Raw genomic sequence first — 26,282 nt, 5'->3', positions numbered from 1 at the left:
AATATATTTTGCTGCTGTTAAGGATCACACTATGGCCGTGCTCACAGAAAGCTCCTCCCTCCCTCCCTCCCTCCCCAAAGAGCAGCTGCTCAACACTTACTTTTCCAGCAGAGAGACGATGATTGGAGGTAGAACCAGGATGGGCATCGGCAGGACCACTCTGGTTAGGGCTGTCTCTAACAGTGCCTGAGGAAAAGAAGACCCTTCGTCACATGTCAACAGCTTAGTTGACCTGCTGCTAGCATGGGTCTCTGCTATCGTCTTTCCAGGATCACTGTTTGTAAGGGGGACACCATTTGGCCCTTCCTGAATTGCACTGGGCACGGCAGGGAGAGGAAGGCGGTCCCCTCTTCCGGTGTTTATAGGAACTGTAATTGTCTGGGGCCACAGATCTGCCCAGGGTTCCCACTCTATAAGAATTCCAGAGAGCCAGCCGTGTTCATCTATTGCAGCAAAATAAAACTTAAGTCCGGTGGGGGCACCTTAAAGACTAACAATGTTTATTCTGGCATGAGCTTTCCCGAGTCAGAGCTCACCTCTTCAGTGCTATATGGAAGGAAATCATTTTGTACCACCTGACCTGGTCTGCCACCCATTGAAAAGAACGGCCTTGTCAACTTCCAAGGGGCTCTATGCCCTTGAACATAGCTGGGGGGAGCTGAAAACAGGGGGTGGTAGACCAGGGGGCCAGGAGTACTGCCCACTATTTCCAGTGGGCGGTAGACACGGCTTCAAACACTGGCGACCAGGTCAACTGCCCTTTTTTTTTAAAAGGCAGTAGACCTGGTCTCTCCAGAGACCAGCTCTATTGCCTACTGAAGAAGAGGAGTTGGTTTTTATATGCTGAATTTCTCTCCCACTTAAGGAAGAATCCAACCGGCCTACAATCACCTTCCCTTTCCCCTCCCCACAACAGACACCCTGTGAGGTAGGTGGGGCTGAGATAGCTCTAGGAGAGCTGTGACTAGCCCAAGGCCACCCAGCTGGCTTCATGTGGAGGAGTGGGGGAAACCAACCCAGTTTACCAGATTAGCGTCCGCCACTCACGTGGAGGAGTGGGGAATCAAACCCAGTTCTCCAGATCAGATTCCACCGCTCCAAACCATCGCTCTTAACCACTACACCACGCTGGCTCCCTAAATGCACAGCTGACAGTTGCTCCTGGATGCCAGCAAGGAGAGAGATGAAAAAGTCCTGCAGTTCTTCACTTCCACATCAGAGACTTCAGGCTTTTGCAGCTGCAGTCCTAACTTGCCTCCATAGCTGCACGTGTCCACCAGAGGGAGTTCCAGAGGGGGGAACAGTCCTTGACTCGGAAGGGGCCTGACCCACAAGCCGATGCGGACAGACCCTGATAACCCCCGACAGAGCTAGCCTCTAGGCACAGACCGCGCAGACGCCCACTTGCCACTCCCAAAGCACAGCAGAAGTGCAGGGAAGGCATGGCGTGTAACGGGAGGCAGGGCTGTGGTGGAATCCCTGGCGAGCTACCCACACGGGACTCTCTTTGCTGACCAAACAAGCAGGTGTGACAGACAACGCCTGCTGGGCAGGAAGCCTTGGTGGGGGTGGGGAACGAATGCAAAGGGTGCTACGCTAGAAGTACCGCACAACAGGGCAGAGCGGAGATCTGGTGGCCCAGGCTAGCCCGATCTTTTCAGAGCTTGGAAGCTAAGCAGAGCCGGCCCTGGTTAGTTCTTGGATGGGAGACCACCAGCACCACTACACCCACCCCAGGACACAGAAAAGAGGGCAGCTAAAGGCAGCTGCCCACTCGCTGTTTGACCCAGAGAAGAGAGGCCAAAATGCCAGGGGAAGAAGCCGCATGACCAGGCCCAGGGGAAATAGCTGCCAAAATTCATTAAAATGCAAAAGGAGGTTTATGGGTACGCCTTGGCAATAAAGTTACTTCTGAAAAGCAAACAAACCCGACTCACTGGGATTATTTCAGATTCCACCATATAAAAATGGCCCGACAAAAATCCCTTCAAATCTTCTCTGATTCTTATGACAATGTCTAATACCTTGAAGAGTGCAAACTGGTCTCCTTTCTGAGTTAAGTACACAGGCAAAAAGTCATCTCCTGAATCCCAACATATATGTAAACAAATGTTTAGTCATAATGTTTTATTTAATTCCAATATCAAGACAAATCTTCTGTCAACGGTGAGCCTTCTGCCACAAACATTAGGAAAGGAAGTTTCTTGATTCCTGACACTAGTAAATAATTTAATTTGAATCCACTATCACAGGACACCCCGCTCCACCCCAAAAACAAACAGAGAATTAAGTGTATAAGAGTTTCGATTGTAGCCACAAAACTCGTCAGGCTTTTTCAATCTTATCCTCCCTCTGCTACTAAGGAGACAACATGACTTCTTCAAGACAGGTAGCTATGATGTAACCTGTCTTTTTCAAACTCTCTCTCTCTCTCTTTCTTTCACTACGGCCCATGGTGGTCCCTGCATTCTTTGCCCCTGTTGCTCTGACACTGGTTCTGGTACCTGCTGTGGAGCTTCCCAGCATCCCTCTTCAAACGGCCCCCCCCATGGGTCTCTGCTTCCTGTCAGCCCCTCCTTTTTGTCCAGCTCTCCAAAAAAACTCTCCCTGTCAGATCCCTCCCCCTCCTGGTGTTCTCTGGCCTTCTCCCCCCACCCCCATCTGGCCTTCCGTCTCTTGCATTCTTTGGAGACAGGCCTGCATCCACACAGCTCTCTCATGAAATAGCTCTTAATGAGACATAACTGGGCACCTCAACCAAAGATTTTAGTAATTGTTTGATAACGACTTGCCAAAATAGATATTTATAGTGTTATATTATGACTTACCAATGCTCTGGCCGCCAACTGCCTTTCAAATTTCCTTTCTGCCTTGCCTTCAATCTTTCCATTTGCATTTAATAAAAGTCAACCCTTTTAAAACCATGGTTGTCTTATTTTATGGGGAAATGCCGCAGTAATCTGCAACCTGTGAACACAAAGGCTCAGGGCCCCCAGGAGGCCAGGATTGGGGGGTGAATGGGTGAATGGCCACATGCACGAGCTTCCCCAGGGGACCCATACCCTGACAACATATGTAATGTGTAGCTAGTCAACAGTTTGGACATAGACTGATCTAAAGTGACAGCTAGTGCCATATGTCTAAGCCAGCCAGAACCGGTTTAGGTGGCGTGAGCAGCCTGAGAAGGGAATTTCCAGAATGACTCACCATGACACAGCAATTGTATATGATTGGTCAATTGTATGGATGTAAATGTATATAAGTCCATGATATATGTACAGAAGTGTGGTGGAGAGAAAACAGATGTTTGGCAGAGCAGTTTGGTGGAGAGAACTGTATCCTGACTGTAAATATTGTAAATAAATTGTATAAAGCTGTCCTGGTGTGGACTGAATTGCTGCCAGGTATACTCCTGCATTCCAGCTCAGCTGCGCGCGTCATACCCGCTATGCCCTACTCTGAGAGCCTTGCTCACCCAAGCCAAGCCTTCTGAAGGCGCCACTCTGCAAACGGGTATGGTTGGCGGCTGCCCACTCACACGCGTTCTCTGTGGTAACCCCCACTGCATAGAACGGCCCGCCTGAGGTGGCCCAGAAAGCCCCCCGCACGACTACCATTTTGCAGAATGTGCAGAGCAGAAATCTTCAGGAGGCCATTTTTGCACAGAGATGAAAACTGTAGCATAATGGAACAGCACAGGAGGTCACTTTTATAAGGGATTGTAGTCTTGCAATATTCCTTGTATGGACCGCCTTCCTTTTACTGCACTGGTTTTCCCTAACTTTGTTGCCCACTCCCTGTGTTATAGTATTTCACACCTTAAACAGTTTTTAAATGTTTGTTTCCACTCTTGTCCAATTCTGTAACATTTATCCTTCTGCTGCACTGTTAATTGGAGTTTTCTGCTGTCTGCTTTATATATTCTGTAATCTGCCTTGGGTCTCAGTGAGAAAGGTGGGCTATAAATGAAGTAAATAAAATAAAATAAAATTTGCCTTTTTCACCACTGTGATGCTATATTTTCACTGAGCTGTCTATTACTGCTCCAAGATCTCCCCCACCCCATCATTTCAGACCTCACTGTCGTATTTAGATAGCCCATCACGACAATAGAGGCCCTGACACCAAAGGAACTGGGTGGCTTCAAAAACCTCCTCAGCATCCCTCTCTGCCTCTCTCAGCTTCTCCAGGTCAGCAGCCTTGACCCCGAGTCTCCTGCCGCCAGAGCTTGGAGTTCAGCGTGCAGAGTGCGCACCCATGCCTTCTGTCCCACAGGGGCAGCCTGGTGAGCCGAGAGGTCACTTTTAGAAAGACAAGCATTCCTAAAGAGACTGAGAGTCTCTTTAGGCCAGGGCCACCCCGTGGGCTAGTCACACAGGCATCAGTCGCCGTTTCCCTTGTGGCCTAGGAATGCCACATGGACAATCCATGCAACAAAGACCCCACGGTGCCTTGGGAGACAGAGGAAACCCACAGCCACGTACATGTTTGGCAGCGATTCTGGAAGACCCAACAACATTCCCGTTGCTGTCCAGGACGTTGATTCCTTCCTCCAGTTCTGCATGCCTCATCAGGACCACGTTGCAGATATTGGCACTAGCTGTAGGAGAAAACATAGCAGGTCAGGATGGCAGCTGGGAGGCCAGCAGAACTGCATCAGATATGCCCATCTGTGGATAGCTTGGTGGTAACACTGGAATTGTTTTGGCTCACAATCCCTGAAGCTCTTGCTTCAGCCAAATAGTATTTAGTGGGGGGCTTTCCCATGCCTCCTCCCAGCCTAAGGCTACCAGGAGGTTCTCTGTCCACTTATATTCAGTGGCGGCCAAGGTTCACAGTCTTTAAGCATCAGATGTGTAGAAAGCTTGGTTTTCTTGGGCCTTAAAGGATCTGAAATATGACTGACAGATTGATCCTCTGCTACTGGTTGCGGTGATTGTTTTTTTCAAGAACATAAGGAAAGCCTGCTGGATCAGACCCAGGCCCATCAAGTCCAGCAGTCTGTTCATACAGTGGCCAACCAGGTGCCCCTAGGAAGACAACAAAAGACAACAGCAGCAGCATTATCCTGCCGGTGTCCCACAGCACCTCACAGAATAGGCATGCTCCTCTGATCTTGGAGAAAATGGATGTGCATCATGACTAGTAAAGGCTTCCTTCCGAAACTGGAAGGATCGCCCAAACAAGACATACAAAAGCAAACACAAACTTGCACAAAGGAAATGCAAGCAAAGAAATGCAAAAAAGATTTTGAGGGACATATCACTAAACATATGAAGACCAACAATAAGAAATTCTTTAAGTACATTATGAGTAGGAAACCAGCTAGGGCAGCGGTTGGACCACTGGATGACAATGGGAGTAAAGGAACAATAAGATATAGGGTAGATTCCTTCTTCTGAACAGAGGTTTTGGGGAGGGGAGAATGAGGAATTGGGCAAATAGTGGTAACAAGGCAGGAGGTCCTAGAACATCTAGACAAACTGCAAACTAACAACTCACAGGGACCAGACGGTATTCATCCTAGAGTTCTTCAAGAACTCAAATGGGAAATTGCTGAACTTCTAACAATATGTAACATGTCCTTTCTCTGTCAGGTCTGATAGGCCTCTCCTCCTCCTCCTCCTCTTCCTCCATGAACATGTCTAGCCCTCTTTCAAACTACCTAAACTCATGTCCATCACTGCATCTGGTGGCAGTGAATTTTTCAAGTTTACGCTCTGCGTGAAGAACGTTCCTGGGAACCACATCCAGGGAATGTGCCACACAAAGACTAGGATGACACACTTAAAAATCCACATGGGTTTCACAGGTCAGATCCCCCTCCTCATTCCTGCTTTTCCTCTACGCTCATTCCTTCCATGGAGGGTCAATGGTCCCTCAGAACGAGCCAAGGGCCAGAACTTCTTCCAGGCTGATGTTTTGTCTCCGCTGACATCCTGGGCCCAGGGCAGGTGCGGCAATGGCTGCCACACAGTGGTGAGAAATACGCCTGGGCCAAGGAGCATCAAAATCTCGTCCTGACACAGCCGTGCTTAGCCCGTTCCGGCAGATGGTGGTTTCCAGCAAATCTATAGAGCTGATCTTTAATTGAATGGTTTGCCCAGGACTCTGATCCAATAGATGCCAGCCCTCCAGACAACAAAGCAGCAATTAGCCAGAGTCCTGGCATACAATTAAGCATGACGGTACACAAATAAAAGAAGAATGAGAGAATTAATTAAGAGCTGAACAAATTAATTACGGGCTCTCAATCAATCCTGACACCAGCTTAACCTCATCCTCTTAACACCTTGGCAGGAGAACAGAACAACCTGGGAGAGAGATCTTCCTCCCTACCCTGCTACGGTTTGCTGAGGTTGGGCCTGAGCCCCAGCTATTGAAACATGATATTATTTGGGCTGCTGACCTCTGAACTGTGGCTGAGTGGAAGGCTGGGAGAGTCTTCCTTCAGATCCAGAGATACCCAGAGCACTGGTCAGGACTTCGTGATCACAGGAAGTTTCAACAGACAGGAATGATTAATAGGCCAACAGATCAAGGAGTCCGTGTTCTGCCCCCCCCCCCGCCCCAAAGGTTCAGGGAGGTGTAGTAGTTTCCAGTTTGCGTGCACACTCTGGATTCTCTGTCCTCTTCCTCTGAAGCATCATGAGCTACAATAATCAGTAGCAGAGGTTTGGGTGGGATAGGATTGTGGGCGCACACACACACACACACAAACACACGTTTCCAATTTTATTTTTGGATTATTTGGTGGATGGGTTAAACTTACAGCCCCACTGAGGGTGGGATCCAAAGGGCAAACATCAGCAAACCAAAGCAACAGACTTTTAGGCTTTGGGGGGGATTGCTCCTCCCTTTTTTCTGGAGCTGCGTCTGCTGCTATTTAAATAACCCGCTCGTGAAACTTGAAAGGAGTATTAAATCACGTGGTAAAGATGACAAAGCTTGAATCAGTGCAGCACCACTGCCGGCACAAGTGCGGAGAGAAATGCTCACTCTCTTACCTACAGCAGGGAATGGCACAAACCTCTGGATGAGGAGCCGCGTGGCCGGCGTGAACTGGTTCGCTCTCTGGATCAGAACATTAAGGCCCACCTGCAGGAAGAAGCGGCAGAGGGGAGTTGAGTCCTGGTGAGTCGCAGCGGCCAGAATCTCTTGCTGTCCCCCTGCACTGTGAGCACCCCCTGTGCCCAGAATGTGCTGCTTTAACTGGGGGGGGGGGGGGAAGGAGCCTGTAAAACAGAACCTCCGACAGGCCTTCCTTTATTTGATTTATTTCTTTAAAATGTTTATTAGCCACTCAAGGCAGCTTAAAATCTAAATAAACCAACAATTATAAAAACACAATAAAAACAATATATATATATATAACGATGACTATAAGAACACATAAAAGACCAAGAAGTGAAGAAGTGAGCTGTAGGTCACGAAAGCTCCTGCCCTGATAGAAATTTCGTTAGTCTTTAAGGTGCTCCGGGACTCTTGCTCTTTTCTACTGCTAGTGACAGACTAACACAGCTACCCATCGTGATAAAAGACCAAAATTTAACATCCCAATTCCAGATTGCTACTAAACTTAACCAAACACAGTCCTAAATAAAATGGTCTCCAGCTGCCTCCTAAAGATACTGACTCAGGCCACCAGTCCATCAAAGTCAGTAGTGTCTACTCAGACCGGCAGCAGCTCTCCAGGGTCTCAGGTGGAGGTCTTTCATATCACCTACTTGCCTAGTCCCTTTAACTGGAGATGCCACTGGGGATTGAACCTGGGACCTTCTGCATGCCAAGCAGATGCTCTACCACTGAGCCACAGCCCCTCCCAGCCTTCTTCCTGGAGCCACACAGGAAGGGGCAGAAGGAGAGCCTGCCCAGCCTCTGCCACCAAGACTCAAGAGTCCCTCTCCAGGACTGAGTGTCCAAGAGAGCCGAGGGCAGCGGCTGGCCGCCCGGTTCCTCTTGCTAACCGATTATGGATGAGGGCAGCAAATTCACAGGCTGTCAACGCGGTGGCTGCACGCTGCTCACAAACAATTATCAAGGAGAGGGAGCAGGCATTAGGCAAAGCCGCAGGGGAACCTTCACCTAGACAGGAGGGTGAAAAATGGTTTCACTGTGTGTGTGCCGGGGGAGGGAGGGGGGAGAAGAGGCCCGTGGAAAGCAAGACCCAAAAAATACCAGGCATCCCTTATCAGGGGCCAGGAAGGTGCTTCAAGAAGGGGCAACAGCCACTGCCTGCTTCCGGATGCCCCTTGGACGGGTCTCAGCAATGGCATTTGGGGACCCTACAGAGGCCCAGGCTGCCCCTTCTCTCCTCTGCCCTCGGTGCAGGGGCCGGAGACTCAGGCTCCTTCGGGGTAGGAAGCACGGTCACCGTGGGCCTCAGGGGTACCCTGGCACACTGTTTACAGGCTGCTGCGCTGTGACCCTCTCCCAGGCCGATCAAGCCCCAGGCATGCTCATCAGTGCCAGTCATTTTGTCCTGCATAAAAACATAAGAAAGGCCCTACTGGATCAGATCAAGGTCCATCAAGTCTAGCAGTCTGTTCACACAGTGGCCAACCAGGTTGATAGCATACGGGCCTGCCTAAAACTCCTGGACTTGACCTGGCAACCCACTATGCAGGCACTTGACTACTGTTCTGGCCGCGCGCCCGCCCCAAACGCTACGGGACGGTCGCTGCGTGCTCCGTAGTAACGGACTCGGCCGCTCCTGCGAGCAGCGTGCAATAGCAGCTAGGAAGCAGATGCAAGGGCAGCCTCCAGTGAACCTGAGAGAAGCCATGTTCCTATGCAAACCCTGTTCCAGCCGCAGCCATGTCATGAAAAGCAGACAGTCACGTAGTCAATGCCAAACACCCCCCCTCCCCATTGCAACATCCACAGCTAATGGGCAGTCAACAGCGATCCTGATAACAGCAATGACTCGTTCTTCCAGCTATGCAGCAGCGTTCCCCAGGCGTTTGCAGAGAACACACCCATTGTTCCAGAACATTAATCACTTCAGCAAGAGATCTCCCGGTTCCTCCAGGGTGCAAAAGCCATCGGAATCAGAATAGATTTCCAAATTCTCACTACCCCACCCTGGTAGCCACAGATTAGTTCCTTTGTCACCTTTTGTCACCTGGGAACCTAGGAGGGAGTAAACCCCCTCTCCCCGCCCCCAGAAAAATAGTATATCTGGGGTGCCCCTAGCCCATTATGACACCTTAGGTCTTTCCTGGCACCTTTGCCGTTACTCTGTCGGTTTGGGTTTTGCGCAGCCCGACCACGCTCCCTCCCGCCTTGCTGGTCAAGTCTACGGGAACCCCTGCCCCCACCTCGGCTTTAACTTTCAACCTGTCTTAGTCTACGTGAGTTTGGACAACACCATATCTGGAAGGTAGATATCACCCCTCAACGAATCCTATCTGTGCTTGTACTCTTCTCTTTACTTCCTAGAACTCTTTGTATGTTTGTATGCAACATTGATTCGATTGAGAACTACATAAACATTTTTTAAAAATCTGGAATCCATTGCTTCTGTCTTGATTTAAAGGTCACAGATACCGTCTCTGGTATACAAAGGTTGTGATACCGCTATAGAAATAAAAATAGCCATCTTGCTTGCTAATTCCCCAAGTTAAAGAGCAATTTGGCTAACAAGGTGCCTCTAGGAAGCCACAAACAAGACGAGTGCAGCAGCACCATCCTGCCTGCAAGAGGAAGGTTTTTAAAATGATGCCTTCTTAGACCTCACAGAAGGCAAGCTGCACTTCCAAACAAGAAGAAATCCAAAGTCGACGAGCTGAAAAAACTCACAGAAAGCCAAGAACGATCTTCACAGAGCAACGGCTAAGAACTAACTGAGGGGATGAGAGTGCCTCCTCGGGGAGCATGTGGCCGTCTGAGTGGGAAAGCAGCTGCCACAGTGCTCTGGAGGGGAAGCCGCCACCCCCACCCCATCTCTAGGCCAAACTCATAAACTGAACGTATTTCGGACGGCTGGTCTGCACATGCGCAGTCCCAGTGTGTGCCTGCTCTGAAAAACGACAGTGGGCTAGTCACACTCTCTCAGCCCCACCTACCTCACAGGGTGTTTGTTGTGGGGAGGGGAAGGGAAGGTGATTGTAAGCCGGTTTTGGTAGAATAATGTGCGGTTGTTGTAGGATGCTTGTGTACCTGATACTTATTTTACTAAGCTCTAGGAACTGGGAACAAAGCGTAATATCAACCAGTCTCTACTGAATCCAGTGAGGCAAGTCAGGGTAGTACAGCGGACAGAATTCGGACATGGTGGAGCTCAGGCCACCTGGAGGCAACGCTCGGTGCCTCGGGGAGCAGCCCTGCTCTCCAGTCACAGCACGGAGCAGCTGCCATCCACTTCTATGGGATGAAGCAACTGTCCTCCTAAGTGATGCCAGAGGGGCTCAGCCTTTCCCCCGCAACAGGGGCCCCAGGTGATGGCCCGATTCCCCCTGACACTCCAGCACATCCAAGGACAGATGGCAGGGCCTGGAGTGGACTGGCCTCCCCTGTCCTGACCCTCCAATGACAGCAAAGGCTTCTGGCTGCCCCCTCTGCCTGGGGGGGGGGGCTTGGCCCAGGGGCTAGCCAGGCTCGGCCAGCCCTCCCACCCATTGCATCCTTCCAGTGGCCACTTGCCCCACCCACTCTTCTTGGCTCCCTCACTGCCCCCACAGGCCTTCTTTCCACCCCCTGCCTTCCCCCACTTTTCCTGCTGTCACCCTGCTCACCTCCTTCCAGTGTCACGTGCCATTTTGCATTGCTATTAGAAACCCAAAGTCGTCCATTTTGCATTGCTATTAGAAACCCAAAGTCGTCATCCCCCCCGGTTTTGCAGAAATATTAATCTTAGCCCAGTGTGCCCTTCTCGGCTATTAGATATACAACAGTGAAGAGGTGCCAAGGGCAGGCCATGGAACGTGTGTGGCTGTGGGACATCCCTTCCCCCGAATGGGCTGGGGCAGGAATGGTCACAAGAACACCAGGAGAGCCCCGCTGGGTCAGGCCAGGGAGGGGCCCTCTAGGCCCCCATCCTGTCTCACACGGCGGATGGCCAACCACTCCCTCTGAATGGCATAGAGACCGAGGCCTTCTCTGAAGTGGCCTCCCGGCACTGGTGGTATTCACAGGCTGACTGCCTCTGAATGTGGAGGTTCCCTTGGGTCACTATGGCTATTGATAGATCTTTCCTCCACGAAGCTGTCTAATCTCCTTTTAAAGCTGTCTATGCCTGTGGTCATCACCACATCCTCTGGCAGTGAATTCCACATCTTAATCACTCGCTGCGTAAGGAAGTATTTCCCTTTGCCCATCCTGAATCCACTGCCCATCAGCTTCATTGGATGGCCTTGAGTTCTAGTATTTTAGGAGGGAGAAAAAGTTCTCTGTCAAATCTTTCCACCTGTACATCTTATAAACTTCTACCATGTCCCCCCTTAGTCATCTCTTTGCCAAACTGTGCTGCTTTCAGAAACAGAGGAAAGACACTGCAGTTTGGTAGGATCTCAGGGGCCAAGGAAACTGGCTGCTTCCCAGCCAGTCACCCTTGACGCTTCAAGTTCCTTGCAGCAGTTATGTTTTGGGGACCATTTCAGCTAACGATCAACCCCGACCTCAGAGCCCTCGTTGCTCTGCCCTCATCCGACACCAGGCTGCGATCACAGAAGGGGCACTGGTTTTAATTAAGGCGAGATCTCAGCAGACCACTGCAGGGTGGGGAAGAGCCCATGTTTTCAGGTCATCTAGTCCTAATAGGCTCACCCTGGGAGGTGAGGGGCTGCTAATTGACAGAAGAGCATATAATGAGGCCCAAGGCCTCCAAATCTGCTGAACAAAGAAAGAGGCGATTTCTTCTCAATTTTTGGTACCAGGAGACATGGAATAGGTACCTTCTTGGGAAGCTCAACCACTGTCCTCTCTCCAGCACAAGATCCACACGCATTGGGATCAGCAGTTCAGTGTAGTTACATATTGATGGCAAAGGACCTTTCTGACCCAGCAAAGGTAGCAGCTTTGGCAATACTGTCTGAGTGCAAACGGAGCTCCCGAAGAGGGCAAGAGCACAGCTGGCTTGCCAGGGAGCAAGAAGGCCCGGGCAGCAAGGAGAAGGCGGAGCACAGACTTATAGAAACAGGAGAAGAGAATACCAAGTGTTACCCACTGCGATGGAGACAGCACTGATGACGGCTCCCAAGTAGCCCTCGATGAACTTGGATGTCGGGGAAGGCTTCAGGAAGGAAAGGAAAATGTTAATCCAAACTGATCAATTCAGCTCCAAATTAAAGTTATTAGGAGCAAAACAAAACCGCAGCTTGGATCGGCTTCCAGGCAGCAGAATCTTTAACACACACCCCCACCAAATGCTATCAAAAATCCCAAGATCCCACCACAAGCTGACGCCAGACCCCTCAGCATGGCAACTCTAGCACGTGCTGCGTATTCAACATGGCCGTCAACAAAGCTGGAGCACTGACCTAATGAGCCCAGAGTAGGCTACTTCAACTGGTATCCACTCTCTGTGCCCCTGTCAGGGATCCTTCCCCACTCTTTCAACAGAGGGCCTGGAACTGGAGAGGCAGAGCACCGGGCCCAGGACCCTCCGCCTGCAGGCCAAGCAGGTGCTCTACAGAGACAGGGGGCTGAGTCGCAGGCACAGAATGCCTCCATGCCTGCGGGGGTGGGGAGAATAGTACTGCACCAGAGGCGGGGTGGAAGTGCCGGGGTGTTGCTGGCATGGCAGCTGCCCCTGGGTCTTGGCAATGGCACGAGTGGCACAGACCCACAGCCAAGGCATCCCCGGGACCTCCCCCCGCCCCCCGTCTGCTGTGTCTGGGCCAACTAAGCCACATTCTGGGCATCCCCATCAAAGCCCCAGCACTGCCGCCATAACCCTCAGGCTCCCAGGTGGAGGTAGCGATTGAGGCACAGACTGGCTGCTCCGCCTGCCCGGGAGAGGCAGAGACCTGGTTCAGACTCACCTTTGTTGCATTTCGGTTTGCATAGTTGACACAGGCATTGTGGCTCTGATTCAACCACTACAGACAAGACAAAAGGGGGGGGAGAGAAGAGGGAGCATCAGCAGGCTGAACGAGAGGGATGGGGGAGAGGAGGCCGCGGCTGGACAAGCGCTGCGAACACTCTGGGAAGTGGCACTTCCCGTTCTGTCTCCCGCAGGGAAGGGGAAGCTTTGTGACCTAAGCCAGACAACCCCTTTTTTAAAATCAGGGAGAGAAGGGCACAGAGGGCAGGCAAGTGCATCCTGCTCTCAAGCCGCTCCTCGCTCTGGCACGCTTGCCAGCTCTCCCCCTGTATTTTATCTAAGTTGCGAACCCCCTTGAGCTCTGTAAAGAAGAAAGGGGGCAAATAAATGTTTTAAACAAATAAATAAATAATTGCTGCAGCTGCACACCTGGGGCTGGAGTTTGGCCAACACGGGACCACCCAACACCCTTTCCTGAGGGATGCCGCCTTGGACGCTCAGAACAGACACCGCCTCCACGGAGCTGCACTGCCAGACAGGCGGGGCGAAGGCCCACGGACGAAAGGCGGCTCTCGTCCATGCCTTTCAGTTCTGCAGAAGGCCCGCTGGCATCAGGCTCTGAGGTTTTGCCTTCCCAGGGGGCACAGCTTCTGCCCGACTGAACTTCACTGGGAGCCCACCTCTTAGCTGAGCTTTTCTACACAAGCACGATGGCCAATAGCCTCGTCCTCCTCTGGCTCCAGTTTCCTTCCTTAGTGACCTTGTGGAAAAGGCAAAGATTTGGGGGGGGGGGAAGGGAGCAGAGGTGGGCCTACACTCTCAGCATCCGGGGGTGGGGGGGTCCCTTGCAGCCCCAGCAAGAAGGGCTGGCTAGTCCTGCTGAGCCTGCTGCGGTGGCGCCCACCTCGGCCTGGGCCCTGACATGACTCGGCGCTGACACCTGCACCCTAAAACCTGGCCCTGCACTGGCAAGGGGCTGCTTGGCCCCTCTCCAGCTGCCGGGCAGAACCTGACAAGTGAGGCAGAGAGGAGAGGAGAGGAGAGGAGAGGGAAAGAAACAGAGAAGACTCGTGGGGGGGGGGGAGCGAGAGAGAATGAACCTTGGCAAGGGCATGGCACAATGTGGGGGGAGGCAGGAGGAGAGACCAAAGCTGAGGACAGGTCTCGGTCCTCCTCCCCAGGCATGCTGCGTCTTCTCTGACGTTTGGTAGCCAAGTCAAGACCTCAGCAACACTTAATTATCAGTTCCAAGGGAGGCGCAACCCTGAGCGGAGGACTTTCCCCTGCCGCAAAGCAGCTCAGGGCCTTGTTGTCACCAGAAACTGCTCTGAAAGCTTCCCCATACAGAAACCTTGAAAACCGTCCCTGCCTGCGACCTGGATAAACCAGGCAAGGAAGAAAGGCCCTTAACTGAGGTTGTGCCTCTTCACGAAGAGCTCTGGCAAGCTCCAAAGGTGGACCCTGGGCGGAGCCATCCGGCCAAGCCCAGAACCACTCTGGCTTTGGAGAGCTCACCAGCCGTGGATCTTCCCTTTACCATCCCAAGTATTGCGCATAGGGGGTACACCTGAGGGCAGTGGGAACTCTTCCCAGCAGTGCGCCACCCGTGGTCACTAGCGACCATCAGCCCCTCTTAGCCCCGCCCCCCAAGAATAGCTCTCGAGTGATGCAGGACCAGGCGCCTGGCCAAAGAAATGAGACCCCCAAACAATCACGCCCACAAGGCCAAAGCATCTCTTGCAAAAGGCAGCTGCAGCTTGGGGCAGAAGTGCATGCAGGCCAAGGAGAGAAGGACAGAGAGGGGGCACACTCCTGGCCAGCCTCCCCCATTATGCTTGCTGGACACCAGGTTTCTGCTCTGCATCCTTACAGACAAGGGCAGCAGCGGAGCCCCTCAAAGACGCCAGGAAGCCTCAATCCAGGACGTGCCAATCCAACAGGGAGCCCCCCCTGCATCCAGGCAACCCCCACCTGAAGGCTGAGGCCCCGCCCTCTCTGCCTCACCAGCTTAGGAGGTGTACCAGATCTGAAGAAAGCCAGCCAATGTCTAGCGAAAGTGGACACGTTCCCCAGGAGAGCAATCCATTGCTTCCTTTCACCACTGCAAAGGAACCGGCTGTTCTCGGCAACGGCTCAGGAGCACCGGCCCAATAGCCGATGTGGCAGCCGGGGCAGTGCTCCTGGAAATTAGATTGAACTTCTTGACAGTGAGAGCGGTTCCTCAGTGGAACAGGCTTATTCGGGAGGTGGTGAGCGCGCCTTCCCTGGAGGTTTTTAAGCAGAGGCTAGATGGCCATCTGTCAGCAAGGCTGATTCTATAACCTTAAGCAGATGATGAGAGGGAGGGCATCTTGGCCATCTTCTGGGCATGGAGTAGGGGTCACTGGGGGTATGGTGGGGGGGAGGTAGTTGTGAATTTCCTGCATTGTGCAGGGAATTCACAAAACCACAAAAGGTGGAGAAACTAGATAGAGCCACATGGGTGTACTTCAATTTTTTAACTTTTGTATTCCTTTTAATGATTTTGTATATGTTAATTTGCTGTTAAATTGGTTTAGATCTGTTGCTATATTGTTTTAGATTGTAATGGCCTATGGCCTTATACAATAAACTTGACTTTGATTTACTGCAGAACAACACGGCTACCATCTGAAATGATCTTGATTGGAAGAGCTAACTTATCCAAACAATTCCTCACTAGGTGGATGTAAAAAGGGGCCTTCCTTCAGCGAGAGTCAAGAGCCAAAGCAAATAATCCCTTGCCCCCCAAGGCAAAAAGACCAGGGTCAAAGATCAGCTGGCATTTTGGGTGCAGCAAAAATAGAAGTGAGGCTTTACCAACGGGCACAGAATCCTTACCTGCCAAAAGACAGTGGATGCCAACGTCTGATTTGGCAAGAGAAGACCCACAACCTGGAAGAGGAAGAGAAAGATTTCAGGGAAGAATGAACAGCTGGGATGGAGCTACTGTTGATAATGTTGTACACTGTTATACAAAATGGAAAAGTTTAAAGGGATTAGAACAGTAATGCAACGGAACAGCTCAGGAGGGGGCTTTGTACAAGGGAACAGGAGCTTATTCTGTTGCAAGGTTCACTGCATGCATCATCTCACTTTAACTGCTTTGTGTTCTACCTTTGCAATCCACTTTCTGTCTTACGGTATGTCAAGCTTTAGGCGTTTTTTGTTTGCTTGGTTTCCTAATTCTGTAATCCTTGTCCTGTCGCATTGCTTGTTGGACATCTTATGCTGTCTGACTGAACTGTAATCTGCCTTGAGTCTCTGTGAGTAAAGTAAGGAAGTAAGTAAATACATAAGTACAGTTTTAAAAGTAAAAGACCAACGTTTCTGAGACAAGGAACGGGGACTGCTGTGGCAGGCATGCCTTGGGCAGCGCCGGCATGCGGATGGGGAGTATTCAGTGCTGATCAGGGCCAGCAGCAAGCGGGAAAGCCAAATGGGAGCCAAGAGGAAAGACAAGGGCCCCATTTTGGGTCTCTTCACATGACTGACATTCACCTGAGATAAAAGCCCCAGAATTTGCTGTGACCTGGATTGCCCAGGCTAGCCCGATCTCATCAGATCTCAGAAGCTAAGCAGGGTTGGACCTGGTTAGTATTTGGATGGGAGGCCACCAAGGAAGTCCAGGGTTGCTATGCAGAGGCAGGCAATGGCAAACCACCCCTGAACGTCCCTTGACTTGAAAACCCTATGCGTTCGCCTTAAGTCAGCTGTGACTTGACGGCACTTTCCGCGAGCAATCTGCTTCAGCAGTTTCCCACTTGCTGATATGCTCAAGAGGTGGACCTGAAACACAGTCGCAAGCTACTGGAGGGAGGGAGGCACGCTTCTCAGGTTGCTCTTGGGGCAGTGGAGCAAACCACCAACAGCCGGCTCTTCCCTCCAACAACAACTATGCAGAGCAACGCCCGCCTGTGGCCACTGAAGCTCCCCAGCCAGTCTGTGAGGAAGGACCTCCTGGTGTCAGTGGGAATGGTTGTTCTCTCAGGATGACACCTCCAAGACGACCTACCCCCTGGCTGGCCATCGCCTCTCTCTCCCCTCCTACCCAAAGGAGGACACTCCATGGCCAGGGCTCATGTGGGCAGCAGGGTCTAGGGCCCGGCAGCCAGGCTCATGCCCTACCCAAAGGAGCAGGCAAAGGCAGGCCACGTGGCACTGAGTGGCCCCAAACGCTTCTGCTTCTTCCCTCTGCTGCCGACTGTCCCTGCTTTTCCCCACTGGTTGACCATGCCGGTTTCCACCTGAGCATGATCCATGCACCCCACCCTACCTCTAAGTTGGAGGGAAGAGGGCCTGGCAGATAGGGCTCCTTGGGTTTAGCCCCTCTTCTTCCCCACAAGTGTTCCAGGCAATCCCCCCACTATCCTCCCTTGTGCCCAAGAGGAGGGGACAGGAAACTTCCTTCTGCTAACAACTGGCAGGGTCTGGAGAGCTGAGGCTCCCCACCCCCACCTCACCCCTGCCGCTGCCCTTCTTGAGCCCCAGAGCAGAGGGGAGCCACAGCCTCATCAGTGGGGAGGGGAGGTGGCAAACACACACACACACACACACACACACACACACACACACACACACACACGGCACCTGGGCGACAACTCAGCTGTTCCTTCCCACTCGAGCCCCTTGATGGGTTAAGGTCCTCACGGGACAACAGAGGATGCTGGGGAACAGGGACAGGCTGTGGATGGAGCGGAGGCAGCTGCCTCTCCGTCATGAGATGGTGGGGGGAAGGAGCTACGTGCCTGCAAGAGGCACATTTAATGCAAGCTCTCCATATGGGCAGGAGTCTGCCAAAGAACATACAACTAATTACTGGCAGCAGGGGGAAAAAATCTAAAGAAGAAAACAAACTGGGGGGGGGGATCCAAACCTCCAGAAATGGCTGCACAACGCAAGAGTTAGGAGCCCCTGCTTGGATGCCAAGGGCCTGTCTGGCACCACCAAGGCCCAGATCTTCCCACCCCAGCACCGAGGACTCCAGCCCCCTCGAAGGCCTGCAAAGCAGGTTGGCCTTCCACACAACACCCCTCCTCTCAAAGCTGCCCACCTCCATTCCAACCTGAGTGGACGCTGGGCCAGGCCGGGCCAGGCCCTCCCCTCTCCGCCCAGACAGCCCCCAAGCAGCGTTCCTGCTCTGCCTGCCCTCCCAGCCGGGGTCTCCAGCCTTTCCTGGCCTGTGGGCACCTCTGGAACTCAGAGGTGGTGGGCGCAATGGCAAAATGGCTGCCGCAGGAGGCGGAGCCAGCCACACACAGGTAGCCAAAGTGCGGGGGTGGGGGAGAAGAGGGGTAGCTTTAAAAATACACAGGGCAAAAGGAGTGAGGGAGAATTTTAAAAAACTGTGGCAGCAGCTGCTGCTGAAGCAAAGTTATTTCCATCTGCGCCAGCCACTCAGATCTCTAATGGCCAAGCAGAAACCCTGCTGAGCAAGAGCCCCATCCACCTTCTAAAAAGACTTGGTGAGCGCCCGGAAAGGTGCCCACGGGCGCCACATTGGGGACCCCTGCTCCTGATTGCCGCAGTGGGCACTGAGCCCCGTCAAGCCAGGCAGATGGGAGCCTTAAGCCCTCTTCTCTGGGGAAGGCAGCTTGGACCGGCCTCCCTTCACTGCAGGGCAGGCAGCGAGGGCCGAAAGAGAGACCAAGAGATGGGAGGGAGTTCCCAGGCCACCCCCACCCCCACCCCGCAGTACGCTCCGTTCCAGACTCAGCCGGAGAGAGCAGCCTGCCAATTATGTCACTCCATTTCACAGATCAATTGGCATAAATGTTAAAATTAAAATGTAACATTTGAAAATCATTTTTTTCCCTTCTTCTTGACAAGAGCCTCCAGTTTATCATTTACAGCTCGCAAAACCGGGTTCTGCTGACAGCTCTCAGCTCATCTGACAGATCTGGATCCAGGCCGATTTTGGTGTCAACCTGATCGCTAACTCCAATTTGTGTTTAACTTTTTCCACAGTTAATTACAGATTACCACCCAAATGTTAAACATAAATAAGGACACCTTTCCCCTCTTTATACTGGGAACCCTGCCACCACCAGCCTCCAGGAATCATTCTGGGAAGGGCCATATGTCTCCAGCAATGTGGCCTCGTCTGGATCCAAGCGCGAGCAGGATTTGAGGGTGGGGGCAGAGAGAAAGAGCACCCGAGATTCGATTACTCTCCAGGAGCAGCCTGCCAGGGGTTAAGATTTGGGGGGTCGTTACAAAGGGCAGAGCAGAAGGCCAAAATGTGACCCATGAAGGTGCAATCGACTGGAAAGGTCCTCCGCGTGAGCTCCGGAAGAATGATCTGGGCCCACACAAGGGCAACCCCTCCCACAGCCCTGACATGGGAGCCCTGTTGATTCAAAGATGTCCACTGCTTCAGTCAAGAGCTCAGTAAATTCTCAAACATCTAGAGCAAAGGCACGGAGGGGAAGGTACTCATAAGTCCCAAAAGTGCTGGGCCAAACTCTGCCTGTCCTGTCCCTAAAACTGAAGACAGAGCTGAAGATCTTCAGAGACAGTGTGACACAGTGGATAGCGTGCAGGACTAGGATCCTGGGAGACCCAAGTTCAAATCTCCACTTCCACCATGGAAGTTCACTGGGTGATCTTGGGCCAGTCACATTTCCTTAGGCAGCTCATGAGAGGGAGGGCACCTTGGCCATCTTCTGGATATGAAGCATGGGTCACTGGGGGTGTGTGGGGTGGAGGTAGTTATGAATTTCCTGCATTGTGCAGGGGGTGGGACTAGAGGACCCTGGTGGTCCCTTCCAACTCTATGATTCTATGATTCTCAGCCTAACCTCCCTCACAGGACAGTTGTGAGCAAACGAGAAGGGAAGAGTGGCACTCTCAGCTGTGCTGAGTCCCCGGTGGGGAGAAGCACGGGATATAAACATAAATAAATGCATTTCAGAATGCATGCGTCTCTTTGGCATGCAGGAGGTCCCAGCACCGTTTCTGGTTCAAAGGATCAGGTGATCCTACAGACTTGGAGAGTTGCTGCCAATCTGAGCAGACCATTCTGACCCTGAGGTTCCAATGTTTGATTTCAGTGTTAGGCAGCTCCATGTGCTCAATATGGTGCCCTCTTCTGTTTTGAACCCCAAACTCTGGCCCTGTGCTCTTCTACCCTAAACTCTGTTAACATCACTTCTATCATCCCAGTTAAATGCTTCCCTTGGGACCATTTCTTAGTGTTCTGAAAAGGTACACAGAGGGTGGCAGATGGAAGAGACTCGAGTCACAGGGACACTGTGGCAATTATTGCAAAGCAAAACTGCACTGAATACATCAGGATCTCTAAATCTCTAGATCTTGGGGTATGGGTGGACCGCAAGTTAAATATGAGTAGCTAGTGTGATGCAGCGACAAAAAAAGCTCATGTGATGTTGGGGTGCATCAACAGAGGCATAACATCCAAATCGCAAGATGTCATAGTTACGCTAAACTGCAGGCGGAGTGGTGGTGAGCTCCCCCTCACTGGCAGTCTTTAAGCAGAGGCTGGACAAACACTTGTCAGGGATGCTCTAGTCTAGACTGATCTTGCATTGAGTGGGGGGGTTGGACTAGATGGCCATGGCCCCTTCCAACTCTATGATTCCCCCCTCATCCCCAGCGGAGGAGGAGGAGAAGAGTTGCTTTTTATATGCCTACTTTCTCTCCCTTTTAAGGAGAATCAAACCACCTTACAATCTCTTTCCCTTTCACTCCCCACAACAGACACCTTGTGAGGTAGGTGGGGATGAGAGAGTTCAGAGAGAATTGTGACTAGCCCAAGGTCACCCAACAGGCTTCATGTGTTGGAGTGGGGCAACCAACCTGGTTCGCCAGATTAGAGTCCGCCGCTCATGTGGAGTAGTGGGGAATAGAACCTGGTTCTCCAGATTAGATCCTGCTGTTCTTAACCACTACGCCATGCTGGCTCTCAGAATCAGCTTCATGTGAACAGCCAAAAAGAACGGAAGGCTCTTAAAATCCACAAAGGCACCTTTGAACTCAGGGAAGTCCTGAATTATGTGAAGTAGTGTGGGACTGGGAGACTGCTTAGCAAGCAACCAAAAATGCACTTTATTGTTACACTGAAGTAAGACTGTGAAGAGTTGCTCAAATACTTACAATGGGTGTTCCAAAAGGAATGTAACCTATGGGGAAAAAGAAGAAAAACTTTATTTATTTATTTTCCTCTATAGCCTGCCTTTCTCCCGGGGACTCAAGGCACGTTAGAAGTATGATAGACGTGTTCAGTCAATCAGTAAGCTGATTACTAACCATGTTAGCATTTGAATGATAACATTTGAATCCAGTAGCAAAGATTCCTAGCAGACAAAGCTTTTCTGCCCATCAGCAAGGAGATTACAAAATATGATAACAACATTTGAGTCTAACAGCAAAGATTTGTAGTTAAGCAACACAATGCAGTGGGGCTGGGATTGAAGAACTGGGAGGAAAAACACATGATCCCAAAGAGGGGTCACTCCCCAAGATGACCGATCATTCCACAGCTCACAGTTCTACTCATCTACAAGAATGCCCTCCTGAACAATCCTATCTGGCACATCTGGCAAAACGATAGAAGCGTGGGGGGCTTCCTGAAGCTGCCACCTCCAAAACGTTTTATGTTCTTTTGTGCAGCAGCAGGTGGAAGGAACTAGCAGCCCCCTCCCCGTTTCCCACAACTGGCTTTGCCACTCCTGCTCATTGGGCATGTCCTACCCCTCCCACCCCCGCTTATGTGCCCCCAGCAAAGACACTAACGCCTATGCAATCCTAGGGGGGCTTTTCAGTACAACAATTATTCCCCAAGCCACTTGGCAGAACAATTAGCCCCACCAATATGCTGCCAGTGGTCACAACCACGGCTGATGCCAGATGTGCTAAGAGGAATGAGCCTCTTGGGGAGGGGCCGTGGCTCAGTGACAGAGCACCTGCTTGGCATGCAGAAGGTCCCGGGTTCAATCCCTGGCAGCATCTCCAGTTAAAAGGAACAGACAGTAGGTGATGTGAAAGACCTCTGACTGAGACCCCAGAGAGCTGCTACTGAATCTGATGGACCAAGGGTCTGATTCCGCATTAGGCAGCTTCATGAGTTCATGTGAGCCCCCACCCCAAGTAGTTCCCTCCCCACCGGTGACATGCCAGCCCCTTGGGTCATGATAATGCTTTTTGTGTGCCACATGAATTACCAAAGCTACAGATGCAAACAATATGTTGTGCACGGACTGATAAGAATGAACCTCCAAGTGTTGCGGCTACTGTGAAAAAAGAAAAGATCGGGGCCTCCTCTGCAGGAAGCAGCATCAGCCCCATAAAGGGCCTTCTTTTGCACCGTTTCATTCTGAGAACAGAGGACTCCTGCAGATGCAGCCCTGAGGCTCCACTCCCAAGTTTCAGGCCTTTCAAACTAAAGTGAGCGTGCTTATGTTCCACACACCTTCCCCCAATTCAAAAGCTCAGTCTGCTTTCCAGAGCTAGTTCCAGCCCCAGAGGTAAAGCTGCAACGGCCTGGGACAGACACACACGCACACCCTGTGGCACCCAGGAGAAGGTGAAGAGGAAGGAAGCAGCACGGCAGAAGGCCAGGCCGGGTTCAGCGCAGTGAACAGAGAGCCCTGAGTCTTACCTGACATCCGGAAAGGCATGAAGATCTTCTTGTTGGTGTCCGGGTGGATGATGGCCTGCAGAGGGAGCAGGACACAGACACAGTGAGCCACAGGCCACAGAGCCGCACCCTCCAGGCATGCCCCATAGCCAGTCAGGAGCAGAAGCACAGGCAGGGCCAAGTCTTGACTGACTCCCTGGCTCTCCATCCCTGCCAGGTCTAACTTGGGAGTTATTTATTGATTTCATTCGTGCCCTGCCTTTCTCCCCAGAACATGAGACGTGGCCCTCAGTCTGGACAGTGCAAAAGGAAACCAAGAGCTGCTTCTTCACCTTCCACTGAGCTAGCAAAAAAAAAGCTGCACCTGCAACTTCTTTATAAATGATTTGGAAGAAGGAATAGAGGGGATGCTTATTAAATTTGCAGATGATACTAAATTGGGAGGGGTAGCAAATACAGTAGAAGACAGAGCCAGGATACAGGATAATCCTGACAGGCTGGAAGACTGGGCTAAAACTAATAAAATGCATTTCAACAGAGATAAATGTTCTGCATTTGGGTAGGAAAAATCAAATGCATAATTATAGGATGGAGGAGACTTGTCTTGGCAGTAAAGGTCCCCTGTACAAGCACCAGATCATTCCTGACCCATGGGGTGACGTCACATCGACGTTTACTAGGCAGACTTTGTTTACGGGGTGGTTTGCCAGTGCCTTCCCCAGTCATCTTCCCTTTACCCCCAGCAAGCTGGGTACTCATTTGACCGACCTCGGAAGGATAGAATGCTGAGTCAACCTTGAGCCGGCTACCTGAAACCAACTTCTGTCAGGATCGAACTCAGGTTGTGAGCTGAGCTTGGACTGCAGTACTGCAGCTTACCACTCTGCGCCACGGGGCTCTTCCGTCTTGGCAGCAGTGTATGCAAAAAAGGATCTAGGGTTCTTAGTAGACCAAACATTGAATATGAGTCAGCAGTGTGATGTGGTAGCTAAAAAGGCAAATGCGATTTTGGGCTGTATCAACAGAAGCATAGAGTCCAGATCACGTACTGTGTTCAGTTTTGGGCACCACAATTTAAGAAGGATTTAGACAAGCTGGAACATGACCCAAGGAGGGCAATGAAGATCTGGAGACCCAGTCCTATGAGGAAAGGTTGAAGGAGCTGGGTATGTTTAACCTGGAGAGGAGATGACTGATAGGTGAAATGATAACCACCTTCAAGTACTTGAAGGGCTGTCATATAGAGGATGGTGTGGAGTTGTTTTCTGTTGCCCCAGAAGGTCAGACCAGAACCAACGACTTGAAATTAAATCAGAAGAGTTTTCGGCTAAACATTAGGAAGAACTTTCTGACATAGTGGTTTGTCAATGGAATAGGCTTCCTCAGGAGGAGGTGGGCTTGCCTTCTTTAGAGGTTTTTAGGCAGAAGCTAGATGGCCATCTGTCAGCAAGGCTGATTCTGTGAACTTAGGCAGTTCATGAGAGAGAAGACAGGAAGGTTTGCATCAGTGTTTGGCTCTTGTGGCCCCTTTCTTGCCCAGGGTAATGCCAATCGCCACTTTGAGGTCAAGAAGCAATTTTCCTCCAGGCCAGATTGGCCAGGGATTCTGGAGGATATTTTTTTTACCATCTTCTGGACACTGGGGGGGAGGTAGTTGTGAATTTCCAGTATTGTGCAGGGGGTTGGACTAGATGACTCTGGAGGTCCCTTCCAACTCTATGATTCTATGGTTCTGGGAGAAGACAAAAAAGAACTTTTATTTATTTATTTCATCTCTAGTCCACCTTTCTCACTGGGATTCGAGGAGGGTTACACAGAGTTAGTCAATGCAACCAATATAGGATTTCAGCAGTCTGGAACAAGTTAGAAAGTATTAAATATGATGTTTATTTATTTTATTTTTGTTATTTATAATTCACCCTTCTCACAAGACTACACAGAGTAAGTCAATACAACCAAGAGGGCAGGACATCCAATGAACAAAGCAATGAGAATTAGAAATCTGAAAACAAGCAGAAATCTGAAAACAAAGCTAAAGGAAAGCATCAGTATTAACATGGCACATCCAACAATGCAAAAATTAGGACCCAGAAGACACAGCAGCAATAGGCAAAGCAAAAGCAAAAATTCTGTTACCTGTTTTATTTTTTGCGCTTTCCACAGCTAGAAAAACAAAAGACATAATTAAAGTTGCGTGTTAGAACCAGCCAGGTGAATCCAGAAGCTGCCAACACCCGGCTCACGCAAAATGGAAGGCATGTCCCATGCAGGACAGGGCCATCTGCCAGCCATCAGTCACTGAGCTCATTCTCCCAGGAGCCCAAGCGTGCCTCTGTGCAAGCCAGACCCTGGGGGTGCGACCTCAACCGCCTTGCCCACTCCAAAGCACATTGTACTTGTGTATGTATGGGGGTGGGGGAGACTATTCCAGTCTCAGAACTGACCCTTAAGGAGCTGGGGGGAGGCGACTGTACTTGACTAGGTGATAAGAAAAAATGCATATAGTAGTACCTCTTAAAAAAAAATTCCATTAAATACAAATGTGGATTTCTAACATCAGTCTCTTGAAATTAAACCAGCATAATACAGGTCAAGTTACAAAAAAAATGTAAGTTGTAAATTTAACAGTCAATGTTCAATCTTATATATACACGTTCAGGATGCCAGTTCTACAGATAAACATGCAAAATAAATTCAGGTTGTAAATTCCATTGGTAGTGTTCAGTCGTATATAAACGCGTTCAGGTTGTCAGTTGTACAGATAAGACAAGTTCCCTGGTATATGCTGGTTTCGTGAAATGACTTATTCAGTTAATGTTCTTTAATCCTAATATAAATGTATGGAATAAGTGAATTCTTAATATACATTGTAAAAAATTATTTTAAAGAAGGACGTTAACTAATTAAAGGTTATTTCACCTTATCAAATTCATATGTGTGGGGAAGGGAGCGGGCAGTATGGACAGATTCCTGTTCTCTCCACGTGGCTAATTGGACCCAAGATATTTCCAGGGAGGACAGCTCAGAAGGGGGAAAAAAAGCTCAGACTTTCTTTCCCCAGCTCTGGCTAAATCCATTTCAAGGCCCACCCCCCCAGGTCTGTGGACAATGAAGAAAGCTGATAGGAAGGAAGTAGATTCCTTTAATTATGTGAAGACAAGACTCACTGGAAAAGACAATCATGCTAGAAAAAGTTGAAGGCAGCAGGAAAAGATGAAGATCCAACAAGAGATGGATTGACTCTATAAAGGAAGCCACAGCCCTCAATTTGCAAGATCTGAGCAAGGCTGTCAAGGATAGGACATTCTGGAGGACCTTGATTCATAGGGTTGCCATCAGTCAGAAGCAACATGACGGCACTTAACTCACACCACCACCCCCGGTCTGAGTCAAAATGTTAAAATGTCAGGTTAAATGCAACTACAAGCTTAGTCTGTGCCACAATCAGAGGGTCAGAATATGTCCCCCACAGTGTGTCCCCGGTAAGCTCCCCGGCTCTCTGCCCGGCTGCTTGCGATCTTGGGAGCACAATTCAAGGCGTCGGTTTTGAAGAATCCCAGCATGAGTGGCTCCCCTCTCCGGGGCACCGAGACTGTACTGCCTCCTTCCTTCCTGATGCCCCACCCCCTCTTCAAGATCAACCAGCTGGACAGCAGCTGCTCCCCAAGCATCCTCTGAATT

At 50.8% G+C, this 26,282-nt stretch overlaps 1 protein-coding gene across 2 annotated transcripts in view; it reads right to left on the bottom strand.

Moving 5' to 3' along the window:
- Positions 1-26,282, bottom strand: part of SFXN5 (sideroflexin 5) — a 90,567-nt gene that overhangs the window by 32,343 nt on the left and 31,942 nt on the right. Inside the window, exons 4-12 of one of the 2 annotated variants that reach the window (XM_056855412.1) lie at positions 24,738-24,764; positions 22,623-22,677; positions 21,119-21,144; positions 15,845-15,898; positions 12,984-13,040; positions 12,167-12,232; positions 7,008-7,098; positions 4,485-4,600; positions 101-186 (exon numbers count right to left, since the gene is read on the bottom strand). In XM_056855412.1, coding sequence (XP_056711390.1) covers positions 101-186; positions 4,485-4,600; positions 7,008-7,098; positions 12,167-12,232; positions 12,984-13,040; positions 15,845-15,898; positions 21,119-21,144; positions 22,623-22,677; positions 24,738-24,764 — 578 coding nt within the window. The remainder of the gene's footprint in view (positions 1-100; positions 187-4,484; positions 4,601-7,007; positions 7,099-12,166; positions 12,233-12,983; positions 13,041-15,844; positions 15,899-21,118; positions 21,145-22,622; positions 22,678-24,737; positions 24,765-26,282) is intronic. The other variant, XM_056855413.1, reaches the window with a different exon arrangement.

Source organism: Euleptes europaea, chromosome 9 (assembly GCF_029931775.1).
Source record: "Euleptes europaea isolate rEulEur1 chromosome 9, rEulEur1.hap1, whole genome shotgun sequence".
NCBI classification, from domain to species: domain Eukaryota; kingdom Metazoa; phylum Chordata; class Lepidosauria; order Squamata; family Sphaerodactylidae; genus Euleptes; species Euleptes europaea.
This window is presented reverse-complemented; position numbering and strand designations above follow the sequence as displayed.